Below are 25,359 nucleotides of genomic sequence, written 5' to 3'. Positions count from 1 at the left end.
AAATGTGTATGTGTTTTAGTGTATTATTCATAAAGATATGTATGTATATATTTATACATGTATACAAAATCTATTAGTTGTCTTACCAAAGACTACAGGAACTTACATTCTTGAATGTTTCCTGTGTTGTACAATCATAAAAACAGTATGTTTGCAACGGGTGTATAAGGTGCAAGATGTTAAAATGGTGTAGAGTAGACTCAAGTGGTTATTTTTTTTTTACATGAATATATGCAGGACTGGGCAAAGATACACAAATATGTATGTAAAGATAACAAATACCTTCATTTTAAGTGTATAAAAAAATTACAAAATACAGCAGCCACACCATGTATAAAAATAAACTACTATATTTTGTATTTACAAAAAATGATTTTAAGTAAACAATGTTTGACAGCAGCTTTCTCTGCTCAAATCATGCAATAAATCTAACATATTCAACCAGTTAACAGATTAAATATTCACATATCAGATTAAGGATACTTTTAAAGTAACAGTTGAATGAGTAACAGTTTGTGAATGACTCATAATAGTATCCTAATTTAGGACCTAAACTTTGCATCAGCAAAACTGACCCAATGACAATCAAGTCATTCATAAGAAGAAAACTGATAGCACCTGTATTCATAGCAACTAGTTTCTAACTAATTAGTCATTTGACTGTTAATCATAAATATAATAATATATTATGTGTCAGGCGATCATTAATGCATTGGTATGCAAACTCATGATCCTACTAAACAGATATCTCAAATAGGGTACAATATTCAGCAATTTAATATTTATTTATCAATCATTGGAGACATATTAAAACATTTTAGCATTTCAGCAATTATTAAATTATCAATATGTTTTGAATAAGCCAGAAATATAATCAGAAAGTAGCAACAGACCTTGTCAAGGAGTATTGACCCAACTCAAACCACTGAAACTATCGAAAGCCTTAGAGGTACAGTATAGTGTACTAGTAATAGTGTACTAACAAGTCTGGTCAAACTACTGAATAGGCACCAATTAGAGGACACATTTTTATGATGGCATCATGTAGACATTTTACAGCATTTTAAAACTACAAAAATACAAAACACTAAAGTATTTTGATACAAAATATGAGTCAATTTCCATCAACCTTATTAAATACAAATGACGAAATCCTATTTTCTATGTGAAATATGTATGTGAAATACATTCATCATAAATACTGCCCATCCCTAAATATATGCATATTACCATTAGCAACACCAAGACAAATATACAGTGAACCAGTAAACAAATGACAATTGGTTCAGTTTCACAAACAATACAATAAAAAATTATAATGTTTTCTTTTTTGCTTGTTATAGTTAAAATACTATAGTATTGTTTAAATATAGACTGCTCACAACAGCCTACCATACTTAAAATATTAATAGAATGTAAATATATTAATATACATATAAAAATAACAATATATAATAATTTTATCAATATATGAGTAAAGTGTTGGTTAAATTAATGTTCATCAAATTTCAGGGGGGATGGTGTGGTCAATTTATTTTTTTGTGTTTGTGTATGTATATATGTACAAGCTATATACACACATACATACACGCACAGCAGATGTATGTATAAAGTCAAACCTCCACCAAAAAAGCCCCAAATGTAATTTCTTTCATTGTTTATTCACTCACATGTTTCTTTCTTGTGCTAAATACAAAAGAAGATATTTTGAAGAATCTGGGTAACCAAACAGTTGACACATTGTTCTTCAAAATAGCTTTATGTTTAGCAGAAGAAGGAAACCCATTAAGGGTTAAAACAACTTTTGAGTGAGTACATGAAGGTATTAAAATAAAACACTAACTTATTTAATTTTTAGGTTAATTATTCCTTTAATTTTAATAAAACACTAAACACAAAGAGAAAAAAACATTTTTTGAATGCTCCTGCTAAATACACCTATTGTACCTGAAAATAAAACACTGTTTATTTTATTTGTATATTATGTGTATTTGTAATGTGCATCTTTGTTCTAATTTTTTTAATAACAAAGATAAATAATAACAACATTTTTTATTTTCACCCACTTTGGCCTAAATATCCGCATTTTTGTACCTTAATAGGCTTTGTCTTTATAATAGGGAAATTAGTTTGGATGTAATGCTCAAACAGCTTGCAAAATAGAAAAACCAACATGACGAAGAATCGTGATAAAATCATGATATTTAAAAAAAAAAAAAAAAAAACAGAAGAAATCTTGCTATTTTTGCCATATGGTACATTCCGTAGCCGAGGATGAACAAACCCATACAACCCCCAAAAACAACATACATAATTGTCTATATTGTACATTGTCTATTTTTATGTTATTCTTTTTATTATCTGTGTCCTGTCTTGTCACTGTCATACTGTTGCACTGTAATATAATATAATATAATATAATATAATATAATATAATATAATATAATATAATATAATATAATATAATATAATATAATATAATATAATATAATATAATATAATATAATATAATATAATATAATATAACAAGGGCAAAAAAAAGGGCAAGGAAAAAGTACTTTCTCTCATTCAAAGCAATAAATTAATTATTTCTTTTTAAAAAAACAAAAAGAAAGAAAGAATAGAGAAGGAAATATATTGGACTAACAGGTTAGGTTACCATTATTTTTAAGGCACAACATCTTGTGTAATGTTTAGGTTAGCTGATCCTCATGTTTACTTGTGTAAGTTCTCGCGCGCCTCTGTGTGCAGGCGCGCTCCAGATCCGATGACGTAACGGACTAGTTCTCGAACATTCCAGCTCGACAGACACCATTTTGAACCACACCAACGAAATCAGACTCAGAGAAGACGGAGGAAATAAATCCGTTTATATCACCGAGTATTGCTTTTATTTAGAGGACTTTCTTAAGCCAGGTAAAGTAATGTTTATGTATTCGCTAATTACTGCACTCACACACTGTAGTATCTTATTTATAACATTTATAACATTTATTTTATCAAACGCGTTAACGACGTCGCTACTAATTTACTGACGGTGTGTTTTGTTAATCTCAACTGTTCAGTTAAGTCTCAAAAATGCATTTTGTTGTCTAAATCGGTTTAATTTATTGTTATTATCTTCAAACCTTAATTTTTAGACTTCCTAAAGATAATAATTTGCATCGTGCAAACACTTCCCTGACACGAGGCGTTAGAACAAAGAGGCCACTGTATGTGTGGACCCAACCGTATATATTAACTTACACAGATTCCGAGGATATAGGAATTCATGTGTAACGTTACTTAATATAAACGTTATTTATTTGTATTATGTTTGTTTTATCAGATGAGACAAATGCGATTGCGTTCTCCCTGGCTGAGAGAAGAGAGTCTGGAGGAGAGAATGGAGAACAGAAAGAGGCACAGACGAGACTCGCACAGCAGCGAGAGAGAGAATAAATACAGGAAAAAACACCATCATCACAAGTACAGCGAAGGGTGAGAACCATTCTGTAACTCATTGTATTTATTCTGAGTCCTTTTAAATCAACAAATTGTATAAGGCATCTTATACTAATATTAGTTTCCCAGTTAACGTTAGTTACTAATTTGAGGGTTGTGTGATCTTTGGCCAGGGCCCACTGAGCCTTATGTGGACATCTTCTGGCAGTGTGTTGTATAATACTTGTTTGACCGGTTTGCCACCTTCTTGGAAGATTCCTTGAAAACATTTGATAACATTACCTCAATATGTCAGTCTTGTTAATTTAGATGTGATTTATCATCTGTTAGTGCCTCGGTCTAAGCTAGTAACTAAGATCCAGATCCTTTAATTTTCCCTAACATTTGGAGTTTGTCTGGATTGTCATCAAGGCCTTAGCGTTATGGATGTATTTCTATCAAAAGTCAACCCCCCCACCCCCAAAAAAAATTATGATTTATTTTTAGCAATGTATTTTTAAATAACTTGTGTACATAAAATAATGTCTTCATTCAACATGATAAATATATATACATACAACGTAAACAACATTCTTATTCTGGTCTATGCTTATTAAAGAATAAAAAAGCAAAAGTGGTCATACTAAATTTTGCTAAAAACATTTATTTATTTATTTTTTTTTTTTTTGATGATGAAACTTTTTTGGTCTTTGTCCCAGCAATGTCTCTTTATGTGATGATTTATTTTTCATAAATGTAAATAATGTATATAAATATAAATTTTTCCTAATTTCACTCATAAAGACACCAGATAGAAAACAGTAGCTAGAGTGATTTTTATAATCTTCAGTCCAATGTGAATCAGTCGGTATGCACTGATTTATGGAGCACAAATAATAGGCTGGAAACTAAGAAAAAGATAAATGTTATTTTGTAGATTTGCCTGTATGTCAAATTGTTTCCTTTTATTATTGTTAATAGGCATTACCTTGAGACAAGGAGCTCAAATGAAAGGCTGGAAGCTAAAGACAGGCGAGCTGTATTCAAAGACAATGAGGATGACCGCCGAGGTGCTTGTAAAGACCAGGAGAGAGAGCGAGATGGAGATCGGGACAGATCCAGGTGCCGCGATGGAGACCGGGGCCGGGAGCGTGATCGAGACTGGCACCATTACAGCAAATCCTCTGGCAACAGCAGGCGGAGCAGCCGGCACAGACACCGGCACCGTCACTCACACCATCACTCTGACTCGGTATGACCACTGTCTGCCTCTTGTTGCCATGCGCAACTGTCTGCTTTCTGTGCCTTCTTTCTTGTTATTTGCACTGTGGGAGTTCCTCATTGGACAGGAAGAATGTTGGGTGAAATTATGCTAATATTATGATATAATAAGAGGGTTCTTACTCAAGACATAACATTAGTTTGATATCCAAAGCACATAAAATTGTTTTAAAGCACCTCATTCATGAATGGGGAATAAAAAACACAATGTTTTTTCAATGCTGAATTGTTATAATTGTCTACATAATGGTTTGAGAAAGTATCTCATCTAAAAAAATATGTTGCCATTGTTTTTCTTCTGTAACACACACGATGTGGTGGGCCCTGTGTGTTTCTCGCGGGCTGAATTTGCGTATGCTGCTCCCTGTGGCCGGGCCTTGCTGCTGCGGGTATCTGAATGGGCCGAATCACTTCCCCCCCAATCGTGAATGAATGAATGGCGCGTTCTGGTCCCCGATTCTCATGGGTTAATGATGATGGTGGTGATGATGATGTTGGCGTTGGTCCGAAACCCCAGAGGAGCCATCGCAGGAAAAGATCCAGGAGTGTTGAGGATGATGAGGAGGGGCACCTGATCTATCACAGTGGAGACATGCTGAGAGCAAGATGTATAGAATACACACTTTTCTGTATCTCTACTGTATCTTTTAATTTCTTTCACTGCTTATTTTCAGTTGTGGGATCAGACTAATTTTACACACTAATTTTGGGCTCCTGATAAATGCAGTTGTGACAGAACACTTAGACTTATCCAGATGTGTGTATCACCAGTCTAGTATTGTCTTATGTTCGTTGATTATTTATGCATTGCTTTTCTAATTTGAGTGTTTCAAAACGCAGCGCAGTCTTTTAAAAGGGTTTGATGGACCATTGTGTCAATTTCATGTTTCTAACTGTATGTCTTTAAACCCATAGATGAGATTGTGTGCACACTTGGAGAGGGAGCCTTTGGTAAAGTGGTGGAGTGCATTGATCATGAAAAGTAAGTCTTCATGCCATGTTTTACCATGTTAAAATGTATTGGTCTCCCCAAGACAAATCTGATACTTAAAGGTTGCTATTAAATGGAAATAACACCAGATCTTCTGAATTGTGGCATACATTAAAATAAAATTTATGAAATGAATGCCGTTTCACCCGAGGATTAAGTTTTTATTTATTTATTTTTTATTACATTTTCAGCAAATTTTCATTTTGGGGGTTAACCAGTCCTTCAAGATCTGCAATATTTGTTTAGAAAATAGAATTTATTTCATGACCGCTTTAAATTTGAAATGTTTTTCGGGGAAATGCTTCGGGTTGATTAAGTGTTGGATAATAAGTGCAGGCATTTGTGTGTGTTCTCGTGTGTGTTAATGATACTACTGTATGTTCTTATTTCAGGGGAGGAGATCGCATTGCACTGAAGATCATAAAAAACATTGATCGCTATCGTGATGCGGCTGTGTCTGAGGTTGAGGTGCTGGAGCAGATTAACTCACTTGACTGTGACAGAAGATAGTAAGTGCCTGTGAAAACAGATAGAAGAAATAGAAACAGAAAGAAATCTTAAGTAATTTATGCCTCTGTGATGCATGGCTGTATAATATATCACGCTTAATTTTTTAATTTGAATTCAGCCTCCTGAGTGTATAGTAGTCCAGACTACATATTAGGAATGCAGTATTTAATATCTATTTTTCCTTTCTCCAGTGCTTGTGTCCGGATGTATGACTGGTTTGATCACCACGGACACATCTGCATCGCCTTTGAGCTGCTGGGCTTGAGCACGTATGATTTTCTGAAGGAAAATAGCTTTCAGCCCTTCTCTTTGAACCACATCAGGCACATGGCCTACCAGATCATCAGAGCAGTCAGATGTGAGTCATGGATCTTGCTTGAATGCATTTTTTAAGTGTATTTTGGACAAAACATTGATGTAATATTTTGCGTTTCTTTGTCTTAGTTCTTCACAAGAGTAAGCTGACACACACTGACTTGAAACCAGAGAACATCCTCTTTATTAATTCAGAGTTTGACATCAAGTACAATCCAAAAATGGTAAGGAGAGACATTGACTCCATTCAGTATTATGTTCTATAAATAATATTTAATATTTTAAAAAGATATGTTTTTTTGTCATTTCATTAGGTTTTATAGAACCATTTCTATTTTAAAAAATTATATTACTCAAAATTACTGAAGTTTTAGTAATTGTAGTAATTCAATGTAAATATATTTCAGTTATTTGTTAGTGGAACCTTTAAAAATTTTTGTTTAAATTTGTCATTAAATATATTTCACTTATAATAGTTTGTTAACAAAAACAGAACTGATTGTGCATTAATTGTCTTGTTTGAAATTGTAGAAGAGGGATGAGAGAACGCTAAAGAATCCTGATGTGAAAGTAGTTGATTTTGGGAATGCAACATACGAGCATGAGCATCACACCTCAGTGGTGTCCACACGACATTACCGAGCTCCAGAGGTTATTCTGGGTAAGTAGTTACAGATCCATTGATTTTTATATATATATATATATATATATATATATATATATTCTGAGGTACATGGCACACTTGATATGATTGCATTTATTGTAAGCTATAACGGAGCTATCTGTCTGTTTCTAACAGATCTAGGCTGGAGTCATTCCTGTGATGTGTGGAGTGTGGGTTGCATTCTTATTGAGTATTATCTGGGATCGACTCTATTTCAGGTCACTTTCCTCAGTTCAGATTAGTTCATTTATGTTCACTTTGGATACACATGACTCGTTTCAGAACTTATAAAGTAGTTTCTGGTTTTTGAAATTACAGACACATGACAGTAAAGAGCATCTGGCCATGATGGAGCAAGTGCTGGGCCCTATACCGACACACATGCTGCAAAAAACAAGGTAATTTCTGGATTTTTTGCAGGATTTGTGGTAATATATACATTTTACAACTCTAATTTAGTCATGGAAATGGAAAACACAGTTTTTTTTCTGCAATTAATTGAAATGTATCTAGTAATGCTCTATAATATAATAAACTCTGTAATATTTAATTAATCTTCATGAGTAAAATTGGAAAAATCGTTATCCAGGAACCACAGATGCCTGAAAAGTAAACAATGTAAAAGAGAATCAAAATGGCTTTTTTTCTCTAATTATGCAGGAAGAAGAGATACGTTCACCATGATAAGCTGGACTGGGAGGTTCACAGCTCCTCAGGTCGTTATGTTCGGAAGAAGTGCAAGCCGCTGAGAGTAAGTTTCTCATTCTTGAAATTGTTTTATAACCCAAGTTGGTTTTGGGTCAGTTGAGGTTTTTGTTTTTACTTGAAGCCGATGAGACGTCTAGAAACATGCAACTTACGGTAATATGACTTTTTTTTGCAGCAATACATGGCCTCCAGTAGCTCTGACCATGTACAGCTGTTTGATCTCATAGAGAGGATGCTGGAATATGACGTCACGAAGCGGATCACCCTGGATGAAGCCATCAAACACCCTTTTTTCGACTTGATCAGGAAGACAAAGAAATAAGTGATGGATTCTCTTGATTATTGCTATCGTTCCTCTCTGAGAGAGGCTGTTTCAGTTGACTGTATCAGTCCTCTGTATAGATCATACTCTGCTCCCTTCTTGTTTATATTTATTGTGCTTGTTTGTCAGTTTAGGGTGACCTATTGCTCTGGATTTCTTCATTGATTTGTGCTTGTGTTATCTGCATCACATGACAGAATGATGTGTAACTGAATGGGGCAAGGTTTTAGGGTATTAAACGTACGATAATTGTCACAGATTTGTTAGCATTATCAATATAAACGTAGTGATATTTGTAAATGTCTTTTCAGTTTTTACTTTATATAAATAAAATAAGTTCATGATCAATATCGTTTGTCTCGTGGAGGTGTAATGTTCTCAGGCGGGCAATAGGGGGCGGTAGATCGCAACTCAATTTTCACTTGCAAAATGTATTTCTGCTTCTGGGTTTATTAAACTATTGTCGATGAGGGACAGTCAAAACGTGGTTTAGGGATAGTTTGGTTTATATTTAACGTTATATATACTAGATACAATATATACTATAAATAAACTATATATATATATATATATATATATATATATATATATATATATATATATTAGTCATCATTTGAAGTGGATCAAAAGTTGTCATAAGACAAGAATGGGTATGATTTTGGTTTTAGAACAACTTTGATGAAAGGCTTTGATCCACTTAAAATGTTGACTACTGTTTATATATATATATATATATATATATATATATATATATATATATATATATATACACACACACACACACACACACATACATACATTGGTTTTCAAACATTTCACAAAAGTTATAAAAATTTATTTGCAAAATACAAACATCGCAACAACATTTTGAATTTAATAATTTTTGTTATCCTCATCGGTGGAAGCATAGACAAATACTTTATTACTGGCATTATTTGTCGGTCATACGTGTAACGTTTAATCTCACCGAAAAGATTATTCTTGACAGTGTACAGCTGTACCATGGGCGCAAGATGAACAGAATACATCCGCAAAAACTCCTAAAGAAATTCATTTTAAAATGTCTCCACTAAATATTGTACAGACTAATTCTCAAACTGATTGTGTGTATGGAGAAAACAGCCTGAAATAGAGAAAACTCACAGATTGTTCATAGCTGCTTTTGGACGCTCTCCGCAGTCATTTCACGCTCGTCACACACAGACGTCACTGGCGCGCGCAACATTTGGCCAATTTAAGAATCTATGAATCGACACGCGTCTATGACGGACGAAAACGCTGTTCACTAGGTAGTCCGCATACAAGGTTTTGAGACACTCATGCTGTTCAAAGCACCGTGTGCTGCTCCGCGCTGCTCAGTCTGACAGCCACATCTCATCGATCAAGAGCTGATCAATACTACTACAAGTCATCTAACTATCGGAAACTAACTGGAGACTTTTAACAGAATGGATCAATCTGCGGACGGAAATATAGAAAGCAAACAGAATGCTGCGAAACCGTTTTGTCAGCGCTATTTAGCGTCTTTTCCAGCCATAGTGTGTCTAGTGTTATCGCTGAGTTCAATAGCGGTGTGTTTTGTCATGAGTTTCAAAACGCATCAGATGGAGAGCAGGCTGCGCGAGCTGGAGATAAAGATGACTGACATCTGTCAAGAATCACCCAAGGACATCTCTGTCCCAAAGGAACTGCGGGAATCCATTGAAACGCTCTTACAGCAGGCAAGCATTTGAATTCTTCATAAAGGAAAGCTGCAACACATGTTTCACGTGTTTCTGTAGTATGTTTTCCAATTTAATTTAGGCTCCGATTAATTTGCCGCTTGTTCTAATTAAAACCATTAATCAACGCATAGCCTGCTCGCTGTTGCCAGTGAGTTTTAAACCTGTTTAACTAAGTAATACATTTACCAAAATAGTATGAAATCTGAAAAAACCTGTCTATCTGTCTAGCATAAAGGATTATAGATAACTTATAATTCTGCATGTGGAGCAACAGGTGCGTTTATGTGATAAGAGTGATTTTTAATTTAATAAACATGCTTAATTTAAATTCTTGTGCTAAAGATAATTCTTCTAATTGTGATGTATTAAAATAAACTAAAGTGCATGTGCTATAGGCTACATTCTTTCCCCGTCCTATGTCAAGAATTACAGTATTTATTCAAATATACACTGTATACAGTATATATATATATATATATATATATATATATATATATATATATATATATATATATATATATATACATATAATTTACTTTATTACAATATTAATTTGTTATACATACATATATATATATATATATGTATAACAAATTAATATTGTAATAAAGTATATATATATAAAGTATATATATATATATATATATATATATATATATATGTATAACAAATTTATATTGTAATAAAGTAAATTGTGTAAAATCAACATAAATTACATAAGTGTCACATCTTAATAAAAGAACGCAGCTGAATAATCGGTAGGTTACTATGTAATCCAGTACTATTAGTGTAATCATACTATGTTGTTTGCCAGTGTTTTTATAAACTATTTAAACTTCACACCTTTTTTCTTTTCAAATATGTAGACCCATGACCACTGACACTTCTGGTGTCTCTTCAATACTCTGATTATCAGTGATAATCAGGATGGATTTATAAAATTTGACCTTTGACCTCTACCCAAAATTGTAATAATTAATTTCCTCCATGTTGTTTATCACATTTCAGAGGGTGAATGAAGCGATGCCGAAGTTGCGTGTGGCGAGAGACGTGACACAAGACTGCAACTGTCCTCCAGGTACGTCCATGAATCTGCTCTCAGAACAGTGTTCAGTTCCAAAATGTGGGATGAAACCTTATGGAAACTGATAAATTCATCAATTTCTTGTTCTTGAACAGTGATTGCAAAGCTGTGATGTGGATGAGAGGAGGGTAAATCAGTTGTAGATGGACAGATTAGAGAACTGAAAGTGCAGGTTTCTGAGATTTGTAGATCAGATTGAGGAATATTAGATTCTGATCGGTCAGTTAAATATTTTTGGATAATGATGCTTAACTGTAAAGTCATTTTATTTCCTTCATAGCTGTTGTAGTTTGATGTTTCTCATGACATTCTTTTTAAGATACCTTAAATGTTTAATGTCTGTTTAGAAGTCATATAATCAGTCTTTCATGCTTTTAGAGTTTATTTAGTGATAATATTGGCTGACTGCAGTCGCTACATTGATGGCTAATTTTGCTGGTACTTGTGACTAGTGACAATAAAGGGCTACTACTACTACTACATGCAGGGTTTCTTAAGGTAATTACAATTAGTAAAGATATAGTTCACTTTACACAGCTCTGTGCATTTCATTCCAATTGTGATTATAAATACAGAGGTCAGGAGAAAACATGCAGCTGTTGCATATTGATGAATTGGTGGTTGCGGAGAGGTTTTTTTTGGGCTCCTCTGTCACAAAATGTGGTTGTTAAACATGGGGTTGGTGGTAATTTGAGTTTGGGTGCATTGAGAAACTTCGAGGAACTGCTGTCCTTCTTTTTCTTTTTCACAATCCCTCTTTACATTGAGTCATGGTGCCTATAAAATCCAGGGTTTCCATAAATGTATGCCGGTTCACATCTGAGGGGAGACATTGATGTCGCAGGACAAGAGGGAGGTCATAAGCATCTGTTTAAAGGTTCTGAGTGTGAGTGTGTGTGTGAAGGGGCCCCAAGTATGCGTCTGTGTGAGTGTGTGTGTATTATTTCTGTTTGTTTGTGTGGGTAGTGCTGCAGAAGGCCCAACAGAAGAACCGAACTGTAAGGTGAGACCCTTTCATTTTAGAAGCAATGGTTGCCACCTGAAACCTGAAGCGTTTTGAGGGGTCCTGGCAGGCAGGATCAGAGGGAGAAGTATTTCTGTCTCCACAACAGACATGAGCTCAAAGCTCTCGCCACTGGGCAGGATATAATGCCCCCTACAGGAGCTGCTTGGGAGGACACTGATGGGAGGAATAGTTTAAAGGGGTCATATGATGTTGATAAAAAGAACATTATTTAGTGTAATGCAATGTGTTTATGTCGGAGGCGTCGAATGAGCCGCGGCCTAGCGTAAGCAAAGCCAGCTTGAGAACGGCGCTGCCGGCGGATTCTATGAAGGAGCTTGCAGCAACCACATGTGACGTCCCTGGGCTGGACTCCGCTGCGTCCACGGTGAAAGCCGATCCGGTGATCCACAGTGATGTATTTCCTTAGCGACCAGTACGGATCAGCTCCAGGCATGATGAAGCAGATATCATCCTCTTTTGGAAGGCCAAACTAAGTAGTTTCGCTTTCACAGTGAAACACAAAGCATTTATACGACATGGCGGTGGCAGCAACAACAATACTACAGCGAGAATAAAAGGTACGCCTTCTTTCTTTGTGTGAACATTTGGACGGCATTATGCAAATCTTCCCACATAGTGACGTAGCTGACGGGCCATTTTAGGGGGGTGTGGATGAGTCTTAACTTTAATAAAGAATATCTCTTTGGGTTTGAGACTTTAGTCTTTGCAACTTTACAGATCTTCTTTATGTACCAAGAGCTTGTAACATTCCAAAGAGAAAGGAAAAATTGAAATCGCATCATATGACCCCTTTAAAACCTGACTGACTTTATTTGTTAAGCACAAAGGTTTATTTGATTTTTTTTCCAATGCAGTTGCAATTAATGAAACTTTTAAGCGTCAAAAAGGATCCAAAAAACAATAAAATTATGATAAAATACTTTTTTCTGCCATACAATTGCTGTGTGGCAATTTCTTTAAATTTCTGTATTTTTTTTTCAACCTTATTTTATTGTTTATTATTATTTTTCTTATTAGTTTTCATTCTGCTATAATTTAAAGAACCCATATCTTATCTTATTAGTATTATTATTATTATAGAGATTTTTTTATATATATATTATAATATGACATTATTTTTTATTGTGTAAGGCTTTGACGACCCATACATTGAAAATAAGATTTGACCAAAAAATATAAAAATGTTTTGTAAAATATATTAAAACATGAGTCTGCATTAACTTGCAAAATTCAGATTTTTTTTTAAACTCATACATAATTATTATTTTTACCATTATTATTGTTTGCGAAAGCCTTTTAATAAAAAATAAAAAAAGATTTTGAGAATGGAGAGAATTTATTTTAAAGTAATTAATTTATTATTATTATTTATATATTTTTTTAACTTTTATTCAACACACCCTTGAAGAGTTGAATTTTTAAATGGGAAAGAATTGACCATGCTAACCACAATTGTGATGTTTTTTACTTTCTAAGATTTATCAAAATTGTAGAAATGCACTTGCAGGAGTTGTAGATGGTCCCTGTCATGTCTTTCTCCTTAAGCACATGGCTTCTTTCATTTCTACTTCCTCTATTCATCTCCACAGTAGAGTGAGTTCTCCCTAATTACCTGTCGACTGAGATGGTTGTCCTTGCATGCTAAACAATTCGCCCGTCTGTTATCACCCATTTCCACCAAACACCAGGCCCTGTTTGACAACAAGCTGTAACTCTCAAATGAAAGCACGAAAGGTCTAACTCGTTCACATCTCCCTGTCTCATTTTTCAGGCTTGCATGTTCTCCGTCACTCTATATAGTCCTTGGAAAGGTAGGACAAGGTCATGGATGCATTTCTCCCCTTTCCTACAATCATTGTCTCTAAGGATTTATTGCCTTTCATCACCCTTTTTGAAAGTCTATTCAGGGAAACATCTGAGCTGTAGGTGTGGTGTGTGTATTGTACTGATTGACTGAAGCTAGAGGTCTCTTTGTATGATGCCTATTTCACTTGAAGAAATGCTGATTAACTGATTCATTTTTAATTTTAACACATTAATACTTCGTGTGAATGGAGTTGCTCACCCAAAAATGACGTTTGCTGAAAACGTATGCACCCTCAGTTCATCTAAGATGTAAATGAGTTTTTTTCAGCTTTGGGGAAATGTAGCATTTTGCACCAATGGATCATCTGCAGTGAATGGATGCCGTCAGAATGAGACTCCAAACAGCTGATAAAACAAAAAAAAAAAATGCAACTACTAGACTTTGTGTTTCCTTGACGTCAATTCACATTTGAATGCATGCATGAGAGACTGGAAATGCAAGCTGATTCATAGACATTTTGGATTCCATTGCTAATGAACGTTCTAGTTTGGTGAACTCTGACCTGGCCTTACATAGTGAACATCATAAGTGGACAAAAAGAGTGGCCAGGATATCATATTTACCCATAGTTACACAGTTCTATCAAGCACATCAAAGCACAGCTGAAAGTATTGGGCTCATCTCATTTGAAACAATAGTGAAATACAGTGTTTCATATTTTGCCTGCTAGAGATTATTATATTAAACACCAGTAAATAATTGATCTTTGACCTGTTAATGACTGTAAGTGGTATTAACATACAAAAGGTGTTAGAAAGGCTTAATCTTGATGGGTTTTTAGTAGCACTCAGAAATCAGAGAGGGTTTCGGGTGTGGCAGTGGGATCTGATGGACTCAGCACTGTATTTACTTTCATCCCTCCAAAAGGTCCGGCTTAAAATATCCAGCCAGGGCATGTGCATATGTGTAATATCTCACCAGGAAGTGGTGCAATTAGATATGCTGCCCATGGCTGTGCAAAAGAGACGGGACATGCAACTAAGAATTAGGACCTTCCCTCTGTTACATATGTACACATACTCACACTTGTTTAGTGGTATGCAGTTATGAATGGGCATATGCACATCTGTGCAGAACTGCTATATGAAGCAGAGCAGATTTTGCTGCAGGACTCATTTTGCATTGCATGTCAAGTGGCGACACTAGTAATTTTGTTTAAAATATATTGCCTTTTTTGTGATTTCATGTCAGTTTCAAACTTTTAATTAATTAATTAGTTTATTTATTTATGAATATCATTAATATTTATGAATATTGTTATTTGCATATAGCTTGTTTTCTCCTGTCTTGCATTTTTAGGCCATGACCCACTATCATTTAATGTTACGACATCTTTTATATTACTGATGATATTGAGCACTTATGTTCTGACAGTAGTCAGCAGGTTAAGAGGAGCAAAGGACGTTGACCCCAGTCTCTGTATGGGTGGCACGGCAGGCCCCTCGAAACATTCCCCTTTACTTGTCTTTCAACAGCCATCTTATTAAAGTTTGCTTTGTAAAACCACACTCTTTGCATTCTTCCTTCTGAAAAATAAACAGCTCACATCCCTGTTGGTGGAGTCTAAATACTTCAACCGTACTGACCCCAACCGCTTATAAAACATTTCTAGCTATCAGTTCACTGAGGCAGGTGGTGTGCTCAGATTTATGGTTTGAAAACAATTTGAAACCGCTTCAAATGCATTTAACATCTTTAATGTGATGACATATTTTGACTGAAAAAACAATATTCAGTGTGGAATGATGTATATTATGAATCATGTATAATAACATGAGTGACACTGAGATTAAACTAAATATATTGTAAAAAAAAATATGCTTCATCCAAATGAGCATGTAGAAATATGATTTAACTCACATTCTGACTTAACAAAAATGCAAAAGGCTCATACTGCAAGTAAAGTTAAAATAAAATATATTTTTTTAACTTTAATTATATTTTGTCCTTAAAAATTATCAAATGCGCCATTATCCAACTTTGTTTTACAGCATTGATCAGTTGATTTAGATTAGAAAATTGCATGTGATGTTTTATTGCCAGTAACTGTATGTTGACGTCATTCTGGCTCAACACATAATAGTGAACAGATAATATTATCTCAATATATCTCGCCATATTTGCCTGCGGGCTTGTACTGTACAAGGTGTATAATTTGTCTTTGGTTCAGAGGAGATTTGCAGTGTGGCATCTCAAACAGTCTCTCAGCATAGCTTTCAGTATTAACTAAAATAGAAGGCTCTGCTAACACTCATGTGCCTGATGACCTTTACTGTCCCTGGAGTTCAAGGCTGATAATAGGGCGAATTTATTAAAGCATGTTTCTTTTTAAGACCCAGCTAAGACAGCATGGAAAATTAATTTTGTACACTCTTGTGCAGTGGATTGCGTAGCTTAGCCTCATACACAGTCATGAAACCTCATATAGAAAGGTTTCATTACTGGCATTTGTTAAAAATGATTTAATTTGATCAGATTTGTGACCACGTGTGGGCCACATTCCAGAATTGCATTCCCCCTTGTGGAGTCTGACACAGCGCTCTTACTGTAGGTCACCAGATTCCAGTGCACCAAGGTGTTGCATGGGAACGAGAGGCGCTGGTGGGGGAATGGAAGTGATTATATTGTGTTAAGTTTCATTATTGAATGTTACAGGTGACATGGAATGTCGCCATTAAATTTAACGAGGGAGAGCGTGAAAAACGGTTAACACTTTACGCTTGTGTGCATCAGTTGCTTTGAGCGGCTTACCACCTTCACACAATGGATTCTCCTTGAACTCCCACCTTGAACCTGATCTCTGATCTGCATCTGTATACAGCTACATGTTTCTGCTGTGTAGACTTCAGTAAGCTTTCTTGATTAGACTAGGACGTGGTGAAATGGCAAAGAACCAGAATATATTTTTTACATTTTGTTTATTTTGATATTTATCACTATGTTTAATAGATCTATTATGTTCTGTCGTAATGTTAATTTAAAAAAGTTCAAGTGCAAGTTGCCTTTTAATATGCAGTCTAAAATATCCCTGATGTTGATATGAAAAATTCAAGTGCTATCCTGGTTCACTCTTTGTTCAGTCTGCTGTTACAGTGTGAAGTTTCAGAAATTGTTACTGGCTTTAAATAAACATAACACATCAAACATGCCACTGGACTCTCATCCAGCATCACACACACACACACACACACACACACACACACACACACACACACACACACACACACACACACACACACACACACACACACACACACACACACAATATTATTGGTATTAATACTTATCACTTAAAATATTAATAAAATATTAATCATCAATACACACACACACACACACACACACACACCTCCTCTGTCTCTCCTGGTCTGAATTGCTAGGACCTGTTCTCGCGCCATTACCTCAGATGCTGTTTAAAAATCTGAACTTATTTACTCTGTATTTAAATTGCAGTTCCTACAGCGGTTTGGCATTTGGCCACATACAGATCCTATCCTGTATCAATTCAATACTGAACCCAAATTTTGTTCCCTTGACAAGGCTGGGCAGCTTCATACAGACTGGGAAATCTGATAACTGCTTGCATTTTAGCGACGCACGCTTGGTCGTCTAGATTTGTGCCAGATATTAAAAATCGTGCCAGATAATAAAATTGTAAATATTTTATAAAGCTTTTCATTTGGATGATGCTAAAATGTGCAAAAATTTATTTTACAGACTTTTATCCACACACACACACACACACACACACACACACACACACACACACACACACACACACACACACACACACACACACACACACACACACATATATATATAATATTATTGGTATTAATACTTATCACTTAAAATATTAATAAAATATTAATCATTAATACACTTATTCAGGAGATCTAGCTATTAACTTAATTAAATGTATGGTTGCAATATAAAATGTCTGATTTATTTAAATCTTTTAAGTTACAAACATTATTTTGATACTCAAAACTGTGTATGAAATTGTAATAACTTAATCAAATGGTCTTGATAATTAAAAAGTCAATAAAAATTAGTTTATGCTAAAAATTGTGAGCTAGATGCATTTCTTAAAAGTTTAACTTTTTAAAATTTAAAAAGCTTTTAAAAAAGCATGTTTCCATAGAAAAACTAGTGCTCTCAAAACATTAATCGCAATTAATCGCATCCAAAATAAAAGTTTTTGTTTATATAATATGTTTGTATGTGGTGTATATTCATTATGTATATACAAATATATACACATGCATGTATATATTTCAGAAAAAAAAATATTAAGTAAACAAAAACTTTTATTTTGGATGTGATCATTTGACAGCACTAAAAAAAGCAATGGTCACCTAAAAACCACTCAGAACATTCTAGCAACTGCAGAGCAAAACCTGGTAAACCATTAGCACTCTAGAATCCGGGTACAAATGTACTGCTCATATTTTCTATAGAAAATGTCAAATTTGGTTTTATTCACCACTTCTCATATGTCTACATGTTTGTGATGTTTTCAGTGGACCAAAACCCAAACTGAGCTGAAACATGACTGTGGTAGTCGCATCTGTCTGTAACATTCAAACCATCCAACCTACAGTATCATTAAACAGTCCTTATTAAATGAATAAATAGCATATTTTAAAATCCAATGATGCAGCCTGGTGATAAATGGGGTTATTAGATCTTTTAAATTATTTAAAGATAAACAGAGAAAATTGATTTAGACACGGTTTACAATGATACTTTCGTTCCTGAATCATTTAAGCCATTTGTGCTCCTTTGATGTACACTTTAAAGACTAACAGAACTCAGACTTTTCCCCACCACTTTTGAGGCCGTTTACAATTAAGTATCGATCTATCCTGTCGTTCCCTAACCGCAGTCGAGTGAAGTCTTCTGTCGTAAACGTTCAGCGTAACCTCTAAAATCCCATTTGGCAGGAAGAGTGCTTTTATAACTTTCAGGTTGCAGTAGCATGGGCCGCCCTGGACCTCTGCCTGAGTGAGAATATTTCAGCACCTGTTAAAAAAGTTAGTGCTTGTCTTTCTTCTCAATGTGCAATGTGTGTGTTTGAGCCTGCATGCTACCAATGTATGTGTGTGTGGTTTTCTTCATAGCCTTAAATTGCTCACATAAAGAAAAGGAAAATACATGAGCTTGTAAGCTAATTAAGATCGTTAAACGTTATTTCGTGGTATTGCGCAATTAGACATACAGCCTTGCCTTTATTTAATGTTTTTTTTTTTTTTTTTTTACTGTGAAGCCAGGGATTACAAAACTTTGTCAGCCAAACCCCTTTGGCCTTAAATATTTATCTAAAGTACCCGTGAGATTTTCAAGTAAATATTTAAATCATTTAAGAACACATTCACATTTTAAACATGTCTATCTTTTATGTTTATTTATATAATATCAGCATGCATTGACAGGTTTCAGATGGATATACATGTACATAACAAATATAAACAATGCTTGTATGACAAGATATTTATGTTAATATATGGAACTGTTACGATTTCTACTAGTTTTCATATATATAATTTATGGATATATATATATATATATATATATATATATACACACACACACAAACACACACACACACACACACACACACATAAATAAAATTGGTGTATGGGATATACCTTTTTCTAAAAGTCATTCTTTCTAAATCTTTCTAAAATTCGAGTTGTTGCAGTTTGAAAAAACGTTGTAGATTAAAGATTGTAATGTTTATTAATGACAGGTTGATCGCTTCTCAACACAGAAGTTTTATCTTTAAACCACATCTTATCAAATTAAGAAGATTATCGTTCATTTAAACAGATGAAAAACAGTTGATTACTGGTTGAAAGTTCAACACTCTGGTGACGTACTTCAAAGATCCAGATGTGTGCTGTAAGCACTGCTCTGTAAAACTATTCCCATTACTAGACAATTGAGAAGGACAGCAGGTATTACAACAAGCATACTTATATGTTATCTATAACAGTTACTGTTATATGTAATGTTATCTGTTCAAAATATATGTGTATTTTTTTTGTTTCTCTCCATCTCTAAAACAGGGTTATTAGTATGTGTCCTTCATGGATTCAGCATGTTTTGTTTTGTCTGTGGGAACTATGAAACGGAAATTCTATGGGTTGTAGTCTTTTTTATTACCTCTGTAAAACTGGGTTTGTTGAATTTACTCAGCAAATGGCTTCATACTTTAAGGGGGTCGTCATTAATTTGCCTTTTGCTCAACACAACAGACATGAGTAAACCAACTTCAGTAGTCCAAAGAGATCCTATGACGTTTGCGCTAAAAGACAATGTATCTTCATTATATGTTCAGTAGTGTTCTCAAATGTGTCTTATAAATCAGTGTTTATCAGTAGCCTGTTTTTAAATGTTTTAAAGATGGAGACTCGTTCTGTAACGAGAGCGAGTTAATGAGAGAGATATACTATAGGTATGCAGTAAGGGAGCGTTTAATCAGAACAGCATTGCTAAAATCCTTCTTGCTGATATTGAGCCAAAAATCCCTTTAAATGTGTTTTAATAGCAATGACTGGCTTCAATGAGCAATTGCTGTGATTAGAGCCTGCTGTTTCTATATGGATTGTCTTAAAAGGTTCTTAAATGAGCCTGGAATGATACTTAATGGTCTTAAGTTAGATTTGGTAATGCAAACAAACTCCCAGTATTAGACCAAAAGGGGATAATCATTATTTTCTCCAAAAATAAAAATAAATAAATAAATGAAAATTGATGAACACTTCAGTTGATGAATATTTGACTGTGTCACTGAAAAGCACTCATTTGACACAAGGGTGCAAGTTCAGGTTCATTTTATTTGTATAGCATATTTACAACAAAATTTTTAGCAATGACTTAAAAACAGACAGAGAAGGGGCTAATCTCTAAAGGCAGGGTATTCCAAAGTCATGGCCATGCCACCGCAAATGCACGCTATCGACAAATGAGGGACTATCGACAAAGCCTGATCAGAGGATCGTAGGCTTCTAGACGGAGTGTCAAGATGAAGAAGTTCAGAGAGATAGACAGGAGCTAGGTTATATAGGGGTATATACAAAGAGAATATTTTAAAGTCTATTCTCTGACAAACCGGAAAACAGTATAGAGATCTAAGAATTGGAGTGATGTTTACATGTTTATGACACTGTAAAAAAAAGTGTGTGGCTCCAAAATGTATATCCTAAAAATTGGGAATTCATTCCTATCTCAATACTATTATAGTTATTATTGATATTTGGATTTTTTTTTAATTTATTTTGAGTTAAAGTGATTTTTGCAATTTTTTATGTATGTCTATATAATTTATAGGGGTGACCCCAAATAGTCGATGATTCGATGCCTCGATTCGAGGAGCCTGATTTGACTACCAATCTCACAGTCGAATATTCGCGGGCTGTTATGATTATGCCATTTTGACTATATATGAGCGCTCAAATGTCTGATTTCACATAGAACTTGCAGTTTTCTCCCAATAAGTTAATATGCAGCCTATTATGATAAAGCCGTGCATAAGAATCTGAAAAGAAAGAAGCTTCAAATAAATATTTTAAAGTGCGTGAATAAATCCAACCACCCCTATAGATTTATGTTTCACTTCTATAATCCGTGAACGACTGAGGAGCATCTTGGCGGCAGACATTTAAAAACTTTACCAAGACTCAAACTGACACAGGCAGAGACTGTATTTTTTCGAACAGGTAAGGTACAAGTGATTTCAAAACATTTCAGCCGGTGTATATATATCATGGATATATTATTTACCTGATATAATATGCATTTGATTTTGAGTCAAGCATTGTAGTGCTACGGTGATATCTCTTTACCGCACAGCACAAACAACAAAGCAGAATATTAATAACTATGACTGGACTGTCACACCCATACCATTATAACGAGAAGACCATTATAATAAAACGCTGTTAATTTTTAGAGTTTAGCTGCTGTGTTTCTGCACATTGTTTCGTGATGAATGCGTCCACAATATGAGTTCATTCAGAGCCCCGCAGAGACGTTAATGTGCATTCGGGCTCTTTTTGCAGATAGCAAGTATATTAGTCCTAATATTAACGTTATGTTGTATAAATAACGAAGCGTATTCTACATTAAATTATGAGTTTAATCCCATTGATTAAAAACTTGCTATCAAATGCTCACTCTATTGTAAAAATTGTGAATTGTTAGGGTTTCGCTGACGTTTAGTGTTAACTATCTTTTAATCAAAATATAAAAACATTATTTACCCCGTTTGTATCTGCGAGGCATTTGTTAGGCTACACATTTTCCCTGTTTGTTAACATCAGTAATTATGGCTGTCGGATGTCTGACTTGAATCAATGTATTTTGCCCCGCCCCCAAACATATAATTCGACTATCAGTCGAATATCAGCAAGATTCGAAAATTCAGATTCGACTGTGAAAATCCATAGTCGAGGAAACCCCTAATAATATATATATAGTCTTTTTTTGTTGTTATTTTAATATGTAAAGCTAAACTTTTCAGGTAAATTAACATTGATTGTTAACATTGATATATGGTTTTAGTTAACTATAACAAGCCTGTCTCAATCTCATGATATTCAAGAATGCAGTTTGCTCTTCCAAGTTGATATGTTAAAAAGTGTCAAACATCAGGTCCCAAATATTCATATATATATTTTCAATATATATCAAGTTTTTCCAGATGTTGTGCATTGCTTTCACAGTGTATTGGTGAACACTCTTAACCACAAAATTTCTATGGTATGTAGTCAGCCAATATCTGTCCCAGAATCCCCAGACAGCAAGGGTTAGCTATTAAGTGTGTATGATTGTTTGGCAGCAAACCCTGTGGTAAACCACTGCAGAAAATACATTAATTATTACATTTAACCTTGTGATACCTGCTGTTTGGTATTGCAGAAGTTTTTTGTTTTAACCCTAACATCATAGAAGGTGGATTAGAGTCATCTATTCCTCTCTGTGGTCATCAGATGAATTGTGAAGGATAATTCCCTGTCAACAGGTGGAGGAAAACAGAAAACGATCCCTTCCTGTGTGGTAGAATAATTGTCCAGTATATTTAGTAACTTTGCTATGCTGACAGATTGTCAGCTGTTGTGTGTCTATGATTTATTCTGACTGTTTATTGGACACTCGGTTCAAGATATTTTAAGCCTATTGAAGGCATCTGAAATGTATGAAAGTTGTTATTTCTTGTTCATCATGGACTTAATAATGGTAATTTTTGAACTTGCACTATTAACTTTTTTGGGTAAAAATTATCCAAAATATATTTTTGGGCAAGTACATAACCAACCAGTATTCAACACTATCTCCTTACCTTAGCCCAATTCCCAACAGGAAGCTTGTAGCAATGTTTTCTAATTTGAGTAGAACTGGTAGGTTTTTGTGAGAAATATAAACACGGCAATGTTCGTCTTTGCCTTATTTATTACGTTGCGTTTGTTAATATGAAGAAGGAGTCCTGGCTAGGCTAAATCTAATGTGAGGATATTGCAGGTGGTGGATCATTAATAGCTCTTCTCTCAGCAGCTGGAATAATTAAACTTATCATTTTGATGGCGGAGGTCTATACGACAATTATTAGACAGCTGGAGATTCACTCGTAGTCACCAGTAGTCTACAGGTAATGCAAATACACACTCAGGGCCGTCATGTAATCTATTAACTACACATAAAAACCTGACTTTTTACTTAAGTGCCATATCATGCCATAAAATATTTTTAATACGACTGAATTTGCATTTAATGTAAATTTTAATAACAATATTGTAAGATACTTATTTTAACACTTTCATTTTACAGAGAGTAAAGAACATTTACATTATCAAAAAACATTTTCATTCAGTCTAGCCAGAGTTCAGGCACTCTCAAAAACTCCCATTAAAATCACTGAAGCACTTTACATTATGAAACGAATATCTTACTTAAATTCGTACGCACATCTGCACTTTTTGTTGTTTCTGATGAGAGAATTCACTAAATAATTCAGTCAGCGAGCAAGTGAACAAAACACCGCGTTTCAGTGATGACTCTTCTGGACGTCTCTCATTGGCCATTGCATCCATAAGCGTAACAGAATAGTTTCTGATTGGTTATCATGAAGCGTTGTACGAACGCGTCTGTCTCTGGCTCAGCGCCAGCCAGCGAACGCAGATTTGAATTTAGCAGCTGATGCTGTGCACTGAACGATCTAATCACACCGCTGTGATTGTATCAAATATATAAAAAATATTATTCTGCAATTTTTTTTTTTTTTTTTTGGAAGCTGCATTTAAAATCCACTTGGCTCAGAAATCTGAGGGGGCACGTGCCCCCTCACTTTGAATGGGCACGGTGCCTCTGTACACACTATATACACAGTCACGCAATGCTGATGTTGTTAACATAAACATTTTGAGAACAAAGTATAAAAACAATAATTTGCATGGTTTGATGTCATGTGAACTAAGAGATCATTAGACTTAATCACCATTGGTAGCGCAATGCATTGTGATACTTTCCCCCCCCTCAGTTGGTCATGACAAAATTGGCAGACATGTTACTTATTCAGATGAAGCTGTGTCGATGCACAACCCGCGTAATGATGAAAATCTCACAAATAACTGCAATTGCAGGTTTCAAACAGAGATGGCAACACTTTATTTGTTTGTTTCACTAAAAAGAACTGGCTCAAAAGAGTAATTTATATGTGAGTCGAACAACAATGGTTAGGTTGTATGTGTTTATTTCACAAAAAGAACAATTTGTGAATATTTTACTATATGTCAGGGGTGGATAATTTTATCAGTTGTTTATTAATCATGCAATAATATATATTAAGTTATAGTTTTCATTAATAATCTTGGCTGTATAGATGATAACTTTGTCTAGTGCTCTTATGAATGTTCTTAGCATGACTGTGAAAACTGAACTACTAGACTTCTTCATGTTTAGTGTTTGATTTCATTTCAGTCTGTAACCTACTTGTTCTACAGATCCGTTTACTAGTGTTAAAAGCCACTGTTTTTGAAAGCGTTTATAACGTTCTGACAGATAAAATCATATGTTTTTGTGTTTGCCTTAACGAATGAGGTATACTGTCAGCAATAACCAAAGCAAATAATACGTGCTGACAGTTTAAGTGCTGGTGATGCAGTATTGCCAGGTATTGTTATAAAAACAAACATATATATATATATATAAAATTGTTTTTTAATTAACCAAATTTATTTAAAATCTTTGCCAATAAGATAAGATAAAGATATTGCTGACCCTAAATTGCAATGTCCCACTTGATAAATTTTCTAAAGTGTCAAATGAAGTGGAAAAGACAAGTCCAAAAATGATTATAATAGCTTAATCTGGCATCTGCTCCCTCATTCACAACTCTCCCAAGCCTCTCGTTCACTCTGGCAATTGTTTTTATACCACGGAC

At 34.5% G+C, this 25,359-nt stretch overlaps 2 protein-coding genes across 2 annotated transcripts in view; both read left to right on the top strand.

The window, feature by feature from the left end:
- The first annotated feature begins 2,758 nt into the window (after positions 1 to 2,758).
- On the top strand, positions 2,759 to 8,556 carry LOC132109792 (dual specificity protein kinase CLK4-like). The gene is made up of 13 exons (XM_059516135.1): positions 2,759 to 2,916; positions 3,329 to 3,480; positions 4,405 to 4,675; positions 5,222 to 5,312; positions 5,620 to 5,686; positions 6,088 to 6,204; positions 6,397 to 6,563; positions 6,650 to 6,744; positions 7,052 to 7,181; positions 7,320 to 7,402; positions 7,503 to 7,582; positions 7,845 to 7,935; positions 8,068 to 8,556. Exons 2-13 carry the CDS (start codon positions 3,329 to 3,331, stop codon positions 8,212 to 8,214), a joined length of 1,491 nt encoding a protein of 496 aa, XP_059372118.1. The 5' UTR covers positions 2,759 to 2,916; the 3' UTR covers positions 8,215 to 8,556.
- A 904-nt stretch (positions 8,557 to 9,460) lies between these two features.
- LOC132109791 (collagen alpha-1(XXIII) chain-like) overlaps positions 9,461 to 25,359 on the top strand; it is a 135,596-nt gene continuing 119,697 nt past the window's right edge. The window contains exons 1-2 of the mRNA XM_059516134.1: positions 9,461 to 9,935; positions 10,947 to 11,016. Coding sequence (XP_059372117.1) covers positions 9,663 to 9,935; positions 10,947 to 11,016 — 343 coding nt within the window. The 5' untranslated portion in view covers positions 9,461 to 9,662. The remainder of the gene's footprint in view (positions 9,936 to 10,946; positions 11,017 to 25,359) is intronic.

Source organism: Carassius carassius, chromosome 29 (genome assembly GCF_963082965.1).
Source record: "Carassius carassius chromosome 29, fCarCar2.1, whole genome shotgun sequence".
Classification (NCBI taxonomy): Eukaryota; Metazoa; Chordata; class Actinopteri; order Cypriniformes; family Cyprinidae; genus Carassius; species Carassius carassius.
The sequence above is the reverse complement of the archived record's forward strand: the minus strand, read 5'-3'. Positions and strand labels throughout refer to the sequence as shown.

What these genes read in the sequence shown, in the direction of transcription:
- LOC132109792 (XM_059516135.1), top strand. Translation starts at nt 3,329, where the DNA reads ATGAGACAAATGCGATTGCGTTCTCCCTGGCTGAGAGAAGAGAGTCTG. An exon ending in TGGGATCGACTCTATTTCAG is followed by an intron (nt 7,403 to 7,502) that starts GTCACTTTCCTC and finishes TTGAAATTACAG; the next exon opens with ACACATGACAGTAAAGAGCA. An exon ending in CACATGCTGCAAAAAACAAG is followed by an intron (nt 7,583 to 7,844) that starts GTAATTTCTGGA and finishes CTAATTATGCAG; the next exon opens with GAAGAAGAGATACGTTCACC.